Source organism: Carex rostrata, chromosome 9, assembly GCF_964058835.1.
Source record: "Carex rostrata chromosome 9, lpCarRost1.2, whole genome shotgun sequence".
NCBI classification, from domain to species: domain Eukaryota; kingdom Viridiplantae; phylum Streptophyta; class Magnoliopsida; order Poales; family Cyperaceae; genus Carex; species Carex rostrata.
Window position 1 is genome coordinate 136,359 of NC_135926.1, and position 14,233 is coordinate 150,591.

Genomic DNA, 14,233 nt, shown 5'->3' on the forward strand with positions numbered 1-14,233 from the left:
ATGCTTAGATAAAATAACATAGATCACATCTAACGGTTTTATTTTGACTTTTATGATTTAAATTTTGAATTATTAAAGTTTTTAAAAATAGAGGCATGGTGGAGGCACACAAAATGGAGGCATTTGAACCCTCCTCTTAATAAATACATGTTAGTCCATTTTGCCAAGACTCTCACTCTGAAACTAATAATTTTTCATTATTTAGTACCTGAATTATTGGATACTAATATAATTTATTTTGAATCTCAATAAAATTCAGACAATTAAAGGTGGTTAATTATATATTAGCTGGTCAAGTGGTCTGTGGTTATCACTCCAGCCAGACTGCTTGTTTGTCAATATAGGATAATAAAATATGACATGATGAAAATCCAAACGAACAAAAGAGAAAAGGCTGTAATATATATATGGCATAAAATAAGCAAACAAGTCCCCATTGATGTACTAACTATAAACAAAGGGGATTTTTTTTGAGATAAATAAACAAAGGGGATTTGTTCCAAGAACATGTAAGAACTCCCACATCTAATTGGCTGTCACAAATGACCAATGTTCTTGAAAAAATACGAAATCATGTGCCTCGTAATAGTTTATTATTAATATGTACCTTAGAATCTACAGATGCATGATCACCAAGCAGTACTTAAAAGTTAAAAATATACAATAAAACAAACTTTGTTCCATTAGCTGAGACGTAACTAATTTTAAAACATTGAACGAGTTGCTCGCACATAATATAAAAAAAAAAAAAAAGACAGAGAGAGAAAATATTATCCTTTGTACCGTAGAAATCATTTTTCTGTTGAATAATTGAAGTGGCAATCAAAGGGACTTGTCTCTCTCCAATAGTTTTGGTGAAGTTGAGCTCTGCTGACATTCAAATTATTTTGTCTGCATTCAACTCTTGCAGATTAATATTTGACGTATAGTTCAAGTCATATAATAAATGGGAGAGTTGGTATAATATAATATAACATAACATAACATAATACATCATGTGCTAATTACTAAAAGTGATAATCTACCTGAGAATGTACAGATCGATGCAATATCACCATGCACTACCGAATCATTAAAATAAACTTGGTTCCATCAGCCAAGACATATACCAAATTTAAAACATTGAACGAGTTGCTTGCACATAATATCAAAATGAGAAAATGGTATCCTTTGTTAGAAATCATTTTTCTGTTGAATTAATGATTGATGGTCACTAAACTGCTACTTGAATCGCCATCATCTCAATGTTTGGTTTATATTCGATTGATTTGGATATCTAAGAAAATTAAAAAAAAAAAAAAAAACTCTCCAATAGTTTTGATTAGAGGTAGCAAAATTTAATCCAATTTGAAAAATCTATTTGATTCAACTTTAATCTGACCCAACTCGATGTGAATTTTTGGAAAGTCAAACTGATCAGAATCCATCCCGACTTGATCATCTGAGACCCGGAAATATAAAGGCATGGCATATTCAGAACCAATCCGCATATGCGGCCGCATATGATGAAATTAGAGACATTCATGCAATTTAATTTTAATGACTATTGGTGTTAATTATGGAGCAAATTGAAGAGGTTAAATTCCTGGTCAAATTATCAAAGGTGATTAATTATTGTACTTAATTTCGTAGTGAGTAGCGACATAATCTTAATTAAAATTAAGGCATGGCACAATATTTTATTTGTATTTCGTAAGTTCACTGATTGAAAGATTAGAAAAACTAAAATTAATACCATATATCAATATCATACTTTAGTGCACATCAAGAATTAACATTTAGGGGAAAAAAACCGAGAGAGAGAATGTATATATCTTTAAACTTGCATCATAAAACTATTCCATATTTGAGCATTCACATGTAGTAACAAAAAGAAAGCAAACTATAACAATGCAAATTATTTTCTTCAACAAATTAATTAGTAATTAACTAAGATGTTCTTGATTCTTCCACCATGGCCAGGATTCAATCTACCTCTCCAGCTAGTATGAATTGCGGAGGCTATTAACAATCGCCAGAGCATTGCTAGTGTGCTGCTTCGCTCTGGTAATCTTCTGGCGCACCTCCATTTCAACATCCTCTCCGCTGCCCCCACTCCCAACTTCCTCAAATCCGTTCACACACGTGCCCTCGTTTGTCATCGCCGCGCTCAGCCATGTCTGAGCATTCCCAATCCGCCAGTTGACTTGGGACCCAACCATCACCTCCAGCCCAGTGATCTCCTTCTCTGACTTCCTTACCAGATCAATGGCATCACCTATCAATTCTTTACAGTCTTTCAGCGCCCCTGAGGAGGGGTCAGCTGCAGTGCGCTGGAGGACAGAGTCGATGTACATAGAGAGAGGTTTCAGACTCCCAATTGTCACGTTCATCGCGAAACGAGCAAGCATGACTGGATTGTTGCCGACCTGACTCTTGTAGGGGGAGAGGGAGGAGTAACAGAGATCGGGGTAGAGTGTAAGCGAGCAGGAAGTGCGAATGAATGATGATGAGTTCTGATTTGTTGATGCCGTCACCATGGAGCAGGAAACGAGGAGTAGAGAGAAGGAAAAGGGAATGGAAGCCATTTTCCTACTTCGCTTTTTGTTCTTTTGTTCGTTATTTGATTGGGAGAATGAAACAAAAGCGGCGCTTAAATAGACGAACTAGCCTCTGGGAAGGAACAGAACAGGGAAATAAACCTGCTGTTATTCCTTGGGAATAACAGGAACCTGTTATTGAGATCCCAACCGTTGATCATTGTTGAGATTGGTGCACGAAAAACTTACCATTTGAGATTGCGTATGGAGAAGTATAAAGGGTTGGGATCTGAATAACAGGTTCATGTTATTCCCATCCAGGAACAGAGCTTTGTGACTGTCATAATGACGATATGGCCACCACCTTGAATTCGCATCCTCTGAGATATCTCATATTTTGCATGACTTTTTGAAAAATCTCAACTGTTGCAATACGTTCTGCGCGAATTTCAAAGCTCAAATAATATTGACCCCTACATCACCTCCGAACAGGCACTGAACACGTCGGTCATGCAAAATATGAGATATCTCAGAGGATGCACACTCCACCACCTTAGGGATAGAGGTGTCAATGAGTACGATACAGATTGGGTGGAGACATTTTCATACCCACACTCATTAAAATTTATCTTATTCATACCCTACTCATACTCATTAAAAATTGATCTTATTCTACCCTATTCTTACTTGTTAATATTATCAGGTAACGAAACGATAGCGGGTGAATAACGGATAATACTAATATAATAATTAGCTTAATTATATTTTACAAATTAAACATCAAAATTCATTCAATTTACACCTATGTAATTGCATTATTAATCAAAAATAATAATAAATGTGCAATTAATTTCAACTAATTTTTTTTTAATAATAGAGAATGTAAATCCAAAAAGAATTGTGTGGTACTCAATCAAAAAATGAAAGACCAAGTTCATTGAAATGAAAGAGTAAATTTAGGTGTACTGAAAATTGAATTGAATATATATTTAAATTTTATAATTATTCAATAGGGTAACGGGTATGAAATAGTCATTATTCATATATTATTTGGTTAACGAAAAAAAAAAATCTTATCCATATCCATATTCAATAAACTAATGAAAAAAAAAGTCTTAATCATATCCGCCTTATTGAATACGATACGGATCGGATAAATAGCTAGAAAGGTACCATTGACAACCTTCTTAGGGATTATGGCCATTTATGGGTCCCCCAAAAGAAACAGAATATATAAGACGTTCTTAGTCAACATTAACCGTCCATTTTTAGATGTACTGTTCTGGTTGTATCTGACCTGATAACTAGCTTGAATATGGGCCGCTACATTTAGGACCTATCTATCTATTTGTTATGTAGAAAGTATGGGCCCCTCTTCTGTATACTAAAATTTATTGGATTGTAATTTTGGGCCAATAAAGCAATCCGTGGACTGTATCATTAAACGTGAAGGCTTCGAAGTTTGAACACACCACTACAGCAAAAATTTGTTTTCTGCGACCGGCATCAACGACCGAGAAATTCGCCGGTCGCTGAAAGAGATGCACCTAAGGGTCATAGAATCAACTTACTGATGATATACATCTAATGTTCTTATAGAATAGTGGTGGCCGTGGTGGCGGCGGTGGCGGTAGTCATTTATATTTGGTTCGGCTGTAGAGATGCCATCTCTTACAGAATTACATCTCTTCAAATGAAATATCACTCCCCTCTATGATGTGAAAAAAAAGGCCCTTAATGTTGCATATTAAACTGACATCTAAAGGTAGTTAAGGAAAAAGGAATAAGAGTGCGTCTGATGTTCTCATGTTCATCAGATTTAAATTTAGTTTGATGGGATCCACTTATATGCCCGGTCCGCTTCAATATACGTATGCATTGTTTCAATATCCGTCTGAACATAGCTTGGTTGATAGGCAGGAGGTGCCGTTTGAGTCGGACTGTAATCTTGAGAATACAATTCATCTCCCTCGTTGCCAAAATAGCCGCGATGTTATAATATGACACCTCGTCCTCCTCCTTACCCTGCAGTAACTTAGAACTTAGTTAATTGTAAATTTTGAAAAAACTTACTTGAGCTCGAAGGAATTTGACGTGAATACCAAATTATTAATTTCTCACTCCCTACGACCCCTATATATATATAGCAGCAGGGCTGGCATTTGTTGTTGTGGTCCTGGTAACTATGGAATTCTGAAGATTTTGTGGTTTTTTTAATTTTTTTTGGCTGAGGTATTAATAAATCTTTTGACTATAAATAGATATGATTTATTGATATATTAATAAAAAAATTATATATATAAATTGTTCAAATTTTTCTAGTTTTAGACTCCAAAATCTTTAGGACCAAGTCTGACTACAGTTAAACCTAATGGAACGAATTGAGAATGATTTTTTCTGCTTGTCTAATATTTTTCTCGCCCATGTTTCCAAATAGTAAAAGTAAGGATATATCAACATCTTACACCGGTACGCGTGTACATCCAGTCCACATGGTGCGTATGCCCTTGCGTATCAGTAATTAATTGTCTAGCCAAGTACTAACATTGGCTGCTGTTGGATGCGTTTCAGTCAAGTATCATTCAAGAAAGACAAAACATAGTTATCGTTGCAAGGCAATTGATGCGGGCTTGGGTTTTATTTTGAGGTTTTTGTTGTTGGATGATAACTTTATATGTAGACACTACTATACTACAAAAAGTGTGGTATGAATCAAGGACAGATTCTTCACACGAAGTTCTCTAATCTCAATTACAAATTCATCCTAAAAGCATCTCAAAACATCACAATTTAGAGATAGTTGTTACAACAACAACAACAAAAAATTTGAAATGGAGACACAAATTAAATGGAGGCATCCAAAAAAAAATAGTGAAACTGAGGCTGTGCTCCACAAGTGGTGTCCATAGAGAAAGGGGAAGGGTTACTTCCGAACAGTAAATCTTGCACTCCGAATTGGAGGTGACAAGATCCGCCAAAAATATACACTGTGGCTCTTCTTTCTCCCCTCCTCTCCATCTCCGTTTCTCCTCTTCTGGAGCAAGTTAGAGGCGAGGACAGCCCGTGGTTTCTGAGTTTTTTCCTTCCTTCCCTTTAATGAGCATGAGCAAGCTCTTAGGATATGGCAGTTGTTTTGCACAAAGCACATCTTTCTCTCTATCATTTAATTTTACATGGGCCTACAAATTCTAAGCCAATCAATATCATTTACTATTTATTTCATTATTTTCCAATTAGTATGAGTGAGAGTCACTGAGGTTGGCGTCTGATTGGCTAACTAAATTCTTTTGATGGGCTAACTCTTTTATGAAATTGGTTCAAATAATTAATCTAAAACGTTGAAACTGATCCATTTCATATGCCACGTGTGTACGTTACAAAATTTAAAGTTTTTGAAATATACAAAATGAATGTATTAAAATAAAATAACTTATAAACTATCATTTTTATAGCTCAACTTTATGCTAAATAGATTTAAAAGTTTTAAAATTTGCATGTACGCACCACTCATAAAGTAAATTAATTTTAATAATTTTAATTTATCGTTTAAAGGTTAAAGTTAAGCTCACCAAAAGATGAGCCTAGCACAAGCTAACCTCACTCTGTGAAGTATTATCAACTATATATCATTTTAATCCGTAAATTACAAAAGCATTATTTTTATCCTGAATCTCTCACTTGGGGACACCTTTAAAGCTTTAAAATTAAGTCGTTAAGAAAATAATATTTTTCATCTATCATACTTTGGCAGTACAATTGAATATTGATGTGGACGTAGTTACAACTAACACAAGCAAATATAAATAGTGTGTGCATCTTAGTTTTCATGGCATCAGATATTAATTACCAATTAATGTCGTGTCATTGAAGAATTAACATGGGTGTTGATGTGTATCTCTATCTAGTTTTTTATCCAATTGTGTTTTTTTTTTTTTTTTTTTGTCTAAGATATAAAGATAGAAGTTTAATTTATCAATTTCTATTTAATTGTGTATAATTGATCATCTTATCTGAATTTCGAACTTACAACATTTCACATGAATAGTGTTGTCTTTTACCACTAGATAAAATATTAGTTTTTAGTTTTTTAACTAATGATATGACTAAATTAATTTGTTAGAACGTAAATTTTTTTAAGGCTAGAATATTAGTTTTAAAAAATATCGCTGGTGGTATTTTCAAAACCATGGGCACAAAATTGATTTTTTTTTTATTAAAAAATAAAGTTGTACTGTGATACAAATACAAAAAGAGTGGAGTTAGGCTAAAATCCAAGCAATCCACAAGAACAGGTAGTTAATTCTTTGAGGGTGTTTGAGAAGGTTGGTAGGATTAAGGTTTAAGCTCCATTAAAGAAGAGGTATTTGATAACAAAAAGTTAAGAAATTAATGTTTAGCTTTTTCAAGGAATTAACCGGTTAATGGTTAATGGTTAACCGGTTTGGGTAGTTTTGCAATTTCATTAGCTAGTTGGTTAGCTTTTTTTAATTTATATTTTATTTTGGATATAAATAAAAAAATCGGGATTTCGAACCTACAACATTTCACATAAATAGTGTTGTCTTGTACCACTAGATAAAATACTAGTTTTTAGTTTTTTAACTGATGATATGACTAAATTAATTTGCTAGAACGTAAATTTTTTTAAGGATAGAATATTAGTTTTAAAAAATATCACGGGTGGTATTTTCAAAACCATGGGCACAAAATTCCTTTTTTTTTATTAAAAAATAAAGTTGTACTGTGATACAAATACAAAAAGAGTGGAGTTAGGCTAAAATCCAAGCAATCCACAAGAACAGGTAGTTAATTCTTTGAGGGTGTTTGAGAAGGTTGGTAGGATTAAGGTTGAAGCTCCATTAAAGAAGAGGTATTTGGTAACAAAAAGTTAAGAAATTAATGTTTAGCTTTCTCAAGGAGGCTCATATACGTAAGTCATGTAGAATAGCTCTTTAAAGTTTGGGCAAGTTTAAAAAAATATGAATAAAAGAAAGCTTAAAAAAGTGAATTTAAGTTTTACAAAGAAACAAGTATTTGATAAGCTTAAGACTCCTTAGAGTATCTCCAACAGTGATTACTTATGAATTGCTTATGCTGACGTGTCAATTGTTTTTGTAATTGTTGGGTTGTATGGCTATTGCTTATTTAGCAATTGTTGGAAAGAATTGCTTAATAAGATATCATTTTCTAAAGATGAGTTAGCTAAATGTTTAATTCTTATTGATCAAATTTTAATTCTCAATTGTTTGGTTGATTGCACTAATGTAAGAGTGGATTGCTTAATTTTTAAAATTTTCATAATTGCTAATTTAACAATTAATTTTAATTGCTGGATTGGAGATGCTCTTAGTCTCTTATTAAGAAACTCTAAGGAGGATGTGCCGGACACCTAGAATCTATGATTCATATATTAAAAATTGTATATAGTTTCTCCTGTTATTCATATTTGTTTTGCTCCAATCATGTTGTGTTTTAAGCAGATGATGGACCGAATCAACCTATATATGGTGTGTTATTTGTTAATCAACAAAAAAAAAAGAAAAAAAAGAAAGCGAATCCATATTGAGTAACGCATATATATCCTGTGTTTTCATTTTCCATTAATTGTTTTATGATAAAGAGGACAAATGTACAGAACACCTTGCTCCAACCCAACCATCGGCCAGGAAAAGGATACAATCTCCCTCCCCAGTCCCCACCCATCGGCCATCGCCTCTACTAATCTCCTATCGACTGGGAATTAACGAGGCAATTAACAAGTGCCAGAGCATTACTGGTAAGCTGCTTCACTCTCTTAAGTTTCTTGCACAATTGTTCAACATCCTCTCCAGTGCCACCACTCTCCTCGTCAAATTCGTCCGTACACGTTTCCTCGTATGTGAACGCGGCGCTCAGCCATGTCTGAGCGTTCGAAATCCGCCACATCACCTCGGGACCAACCTTCTCCTCCAGCCCAGTTACTTCCTTCTCTGATTTCCTCACCAGATCTGCTGCGCGACTTATAAACTCGCGACAGTCTTTTAGTTTTGGCGTACTGTTATTGCCGGAGTAGGAGGGGGCAAGAGCAGCCCGGTGGTGGAGAGAGGCCATGGGAACGGAAAGGGGTTTCAGACGCGCAAGGGTCACGTTCATGGCGAACCGGGAGAGCAGTACCGGGTTGCTCCCGACCCGACGCGCGTAAGGGGAGAGGGAGGCGTAGCAGAGGCCAGGGTAAAGCGTGTGTGAGCAGGAGGTACGGATGAATGACGTCCGGTTCTGGTCTGAATTCATCGCCATGGAGCAGGAGAAGAGGAGAGAAGTAAGGAGGAAGAAGAAGAGATAAATGGAAGCCATGGCTGTGCTTTCTCTTCAACTTATGTTTTATTTCTACAATTTCGTTGGGGATTTTGGGGGAGAATCGAAAATGGCAGTGGCGCTTATATAGAGGAGTGTTTGCTATTGGTTCGCACTTCGCAGTGGAACCCAATTTACGGGAAAGGAACTTTGAGATTGTTCATTGTTATAATAACAACATCGCCATAAGCTTGTGGATCATGGGGTTCACATCATCACATATTCACATGGGTTATGGGGTTCGAAAAGACGGAATAGAGTATTGGACATCTCCAGTATGGCTTAAACCGTACATTCCAACGGGATAACTATATTGGAATACCGTAATTACTGTTGAATTATCTGTGGAGTTTACATGTAGCGGGTCAGTCGGGGCCGAGGCCTAGAGTAGAAAAAATGGTACAGCGGGGCCGGCTCTATCACGGAACGGCACATGTTATTGTTCTGTGCCGTGACTCGTGTGTTGTCTGCCGTGATCACCCTTGATATTTTGATCACGGCACGGCACGGCACGTAATCACGTGAATCTCAACTGGTTGTGGGAATCAGTAAACTTGCATTACTCGTGGGTTGAATTATTTATTCATCTATTCCGATTTAAAATAATAACATTGTTAATCAATTTTTTAAATAATTTGACAAATGGTGTTTGGTTTTTAAACATTAACGATCAATAAAAGTATAAAATTGAGGGAAGAATAATAAAATCCATGCGTTCATGATGAAATCCTTATTATTGTAGAGGAGACCAACCCGATCGGCGATTGGTCCAGCGTTCAGTCTGACCCGCTTAGATTTATCTTGGAATCTTATCAGGCTTGTCACTTGTGTAGTCGGCGCTAGTGCCACAACGCCAGATAGGCAGTAGTCATGTCATCTGGTATTTGCCGGATCCGTATCCTCCCAGATACAGGTACCGTAGATGATTCTCTTCACCTCACGGTTTTGAGATTAAATTTCAGCTGTTTTGGAAATCGAACTAACGTGAGGGCAGTACTACTGGATTTTGAGATTTGTGCCAAGTAAAAAGAACGGTCCGGATCCACTAATTGTAAAATGTTTTCTTTCTAGATAATAGAGAGGATGTAAATTTGACATTTGCCAATATATATTATCCTCACATATCCCTGTAAACATATTATTATCCTCACATATATCATCTATGTAGACACTGAAAATTTGCTAGCTAGCTTGTTATTAATATACATTTATTTTTATTAAAAAAACAACAATAAAATCATATAACAAATAAACAACATATAAGAACATGTTTTTGATCTAGTGGCAAATGCACATGACTTTTATATAGGAGGTCGTATTTTTGAAATTCACAAAGTGGCTAAATCCTTTGTAATATATATAGAAGTTTGAAAATGTATTGGGTAGCTTGACCTCTAACTAGGGGTGAAAACGGTATGGTTAATATCCGATCCGTATTTAGTCCATATGTTAGTGTTGTGATCTAGAAGCCAACCATAGGATGATTGTTTTTCTAAGTTTTGTTCATATAATTGAATGATTATATTTATCATTTTGTTCCTTGAGTATTTTATTAATTATAAATCATTCAAGTTGAGGACTTGAAATTGTGGAACTCTATAAAAGATGTAATAAATACTCTAAAGTGTTTCTAGTCTTGGTAATTAATGAGGAACATTAATTACTGGCATAAGATTAGCATTTGGATTAGATGATGATAATGTTCTGCATATCATATGACAAGGAGTTGTCAATCTAATCAAATGGATACCTGATGGAGTTTCAATTTCATTGCCAAATGACATAGATACCACAGGGTCACACAAATAGGGAATTAATTAGAAATGCTCATTGATTTATTTGACATGTATGACATGACTGATAAATTGAGTTCTCTCTAAATATGAGTTAAATAATTATGGGGGTAATTATATGATATTATGAATTTAATTAAATAGTTTAATAAAATTCAAATATCGGAAAAGATCAAAATGGAAGAAGCTTTATGAGCCACAAAAGGAGTTTTTGTGTGCAGAAAAGAGTTTTGTATTATCACAGTTTTTCTGTGAACAGAACTTAAAAGAGGCATATCTCATCAACCGTAACTTCGTTTTCAGTGTTCTATGACTTTTCAGAAAGCTTGCGAGAAGATCTACAGTTTAATATATAATAAGTTGTAGGTCTATGTCGCATGTGGTATGCCTATGTTGCATGTGATATTACACAGTGCGCTGTTGGGCCAGAATCGGCTAATTTTGGCCCATAACTAAATATAGAAGTCATGGGGAACAAGGCAGAACGTGGGGAATGTGTATAGGTCGGTGGAGGCTCTTTTAGACAGCATGTAGGCTATATAAAGAGCCGTCTAATGCCTCGAGAAGAATCTCATTTCATTAGTCTTCTTCCTTAGAGATAGGAAGAAGAGCCAAAACTTTCTCTCTCCCATTTTGATCTCTCATGTGTTGAGAACCCTCAAACCCTAGAATCAAGATCTAGTTCTCTTGGAGGATAGGGGTTAAGGAGCAATCAAATTAGTACTCTCTAGCAAGAGGAATATTTGATTTCTAATTAATTTTCTAGTGGATACTATGAAGGGCTTCTATCTTGAAGTCTCAACTTGGTGCAAGGCGTTGCCAAACATCAACCACCATTAGCATCAATCAAGAGGTGAAGGATCTTCAACCCTACATCTCAAGGACCTTCCTTTCTTGTTTGGAGACAAGAAACTAAAGGTACGATGTTTATTGTTTTGGAAATTTGACTTTGGATTGATTTTAGTCACACATGATGATCTATTTTGGTATTTTCTTGTCAAAAATTTTGAAATTCCGTTGCCATGAGTACCATGAAAACCCAACACCATATTTGAAAACTTAGATGTGGATATCTGATATCCAAATATCCGTGTGGATAAGAATACTGATATGGTTTTACGTTTTAATTATCTGTATCTGAATAGTAGGTATATACCATATATTTTAATATATATTTAAAATATATTATGAAAAAATTATGTTATTCACCATTATAATTAGATAAATATTATGAACTTTAATATTATTTTAATATTATTTTAATAAATATCCGATCTGATATGGATCCGTGTCCGTCTAATATCCGCTCCGCATCCGTATCCGGATCCGAAAAATTAAAAAAAAAAATATAAATATGATTTTACCACTATCCACTCCGTTTTCATCTCTACCTCCAACCCATGATTTAAAAAAAAAATAAACAATATATATGACAGAAAACAATGAAATCATTAAAAAAATTAATAAATAAACAATTTTACTCCTCAATTATTACTCAATAACTCTTCAATTACTCCTCAAATTTTCAAAATAAGAAATAAAAACCCAGGACTGCTCAAAATTCTGATGGTCCTAAAGAAAATAGAACCGTCAGAATTCTAGCGGTCTGGACATTTAAAATAAAACAGGGTAACTTTTGAATTTTCTATTTTTTTAGGAATATTAAGAAAAAGTCGGCCCAAAGTAGTAGCAAAAGTAAATATCACTGGATATTACAATAAGAAATAAGAAAAGAGATCATTTGATAATGATTTATTGAGCAATTTTAAAATTGTCAGACAAAGTTAAAATTTTGAGTGGAACTTCATCAACAGATTTAAAATTTCAACAAATACGAAGATAATCATCTTCGATTCAGCACTAAATAATACTCAATTATAAACGAACTGTTATTATTGCCTATATCTCCGAAGATACTCTTATATATTTATAATGTGCAAAATATATATATTGTTAATATAACTACACAATTAGATAATGCTAACAAGTATTACAAACAATTAATTAAGTAGCAGCTAGCGGTTGTACATGCCGCATTTTAAACCATGTCAGCATACTATTTTATTGCTAAATTTTCTTACCATAATACTTAATTTGATATTTTGATTAACTAAGAATATTTCCAAATATGACGACCAACTTAAGTGCCAATTGGTTATAAAGTGGGTAAAAAGGAAGAAGAACAAGATATCTCGAAATGTCAATATATATAATTAGAATAATTTAATTTATACAAAATCACTCGTAAACGTAAAATGTCAAATCATATATGTGTATCTCAAAATAGTCCAGTCGGATCATTGTTCATTTTTGTAAGTAAAATTATCACTATCCTACCCGATCCGTTTAGAAATGTATAGATTGCACAACATTTAATAAACAACTATCTTTGACAAACTTTGACTTTCAAATTAATAAAATTACATGTCAAATATATCTATGACACCTGTCTTTATTAGTGCTATATGATTCAGGATATTATATCCCTTCATCATTACTGGTATATCTATTTTATGAATTAGGATACAATGCTACTTCACATCTTAATTTTTGGTTTAAGATCGGCGTATATGAATGACTCTTTATGATCTATAAATTAAAATCTTGTTAGAAAAATTATATATATTTTCGTAACAAAAAATTACTAAATTTTTGGATGGAATGAAAGAGTTACTATGAGACAATCCAAAATTTTCAAAATCAATGATACTTTTCCTATCCAAAAAGAATAATTAGAAATTTAAAATATTTTTTAACAAGATTTTAATATGTTGATTATATGAAGTGATTTGAATTAGCTGATCGGAATACCAAAGTCGTAGCTATTTGGTGCTACTTTTTGGAACCATAACCTAAATTTAATGCATAGGTTGTAATTGCATATCGATATTTTTCATAGTAGAAAAATACAAAATAGAATGCGTAAGTAGAGAAAATGAATCTAGCAAGAATGTGGAAATTGCAAGCAACTCAAACTCAAGCAGGTTTCAAATATCTTTATTTTTGTGTCTTTAATTTTAGAACTGCAATAATTTAAATTATAAAATTTAAATATCAAAATAATACAGTTAGATATGATATATACTAATTTTTATGACACACAAAAGATCATGACATTTCAATATTGTTTTGATAAGTATCAAGAGTTTGTCAAAATATACCAATGTGAATAAATTATTGATTCATATAAAATAAAAATAAAAAATGATAATTTTTTTTTATGTGTATGTAGAGAAAATAAATATATATTACATCTAACAATTTTATTTTGACATATATTTTTAGAATTTTTATTAGTGAAATTTTTTTAAAATGAAAGTATAAGAAGACACAAAAATTAAAGACATTTAAATCCTCCTCCTGAAACTTAGAAGATACCTAGCTATAATGGTCGTGCAATTCGAATTGTTATAGAAGATATCTATATATCTATAATTACCCGTTAAGACCATGTGCAAGTTGCATGGTTTTATCCACTTAGTTCAACACTCAAGAATCAAGATTTTGAAAATTTTTATTTGAAACTGAAACAGGAGTGGTAAAGTGGAGACGGGAAGCATACATAATATAAATTCTTAACGGGTAATC

At 33.5% G+C, this 14,233-nt stretch overlaps 2 protein-coding genes across 2 annotated transcripts; both read right to left on the bottom strand.

Annotated features, from left to right (window-relative positions):
• Positions 1-1,875: 1,875 nt before the first annotated feature.
• Positions 1,876-2,577, bottom strand: LOC144559732 (pectinesterase inhibitor 9-like). The gene has a single exon (XM_078308842.1). The coding sequence runs from the start codon at positions 2,565-2,567 to the stop codon at positions 1,983-1,985; it is 585 nt and encodes a 194-aa protein (XP_078164968.1). The 5' UTR covers positions 2,568-2,577; the 3' UTR covers positions 1,876-1,982.
• A 5,617-nt stretch (positions 2,578-8,194) lies between these two features.
• On the bottom strand, positions 8,195-8,963 carry LOC144559496 (pectinesterase inhibitor 9-like). The gene has a single exon (XM_078308524.1). The coding sequence runs from the start codon at positions 8,850-8,852 to the stop codon at positions 8,238-8,240; it is 615 nt and encodes a 204-aa protein (XP_078164650.1). The 5' UTR covers positions 8,853-8,963; the 3' UTR covers positions 8,195-8,237.
• Positions 8,964-14,233: the final 5,270 nt, after the last annotated feature.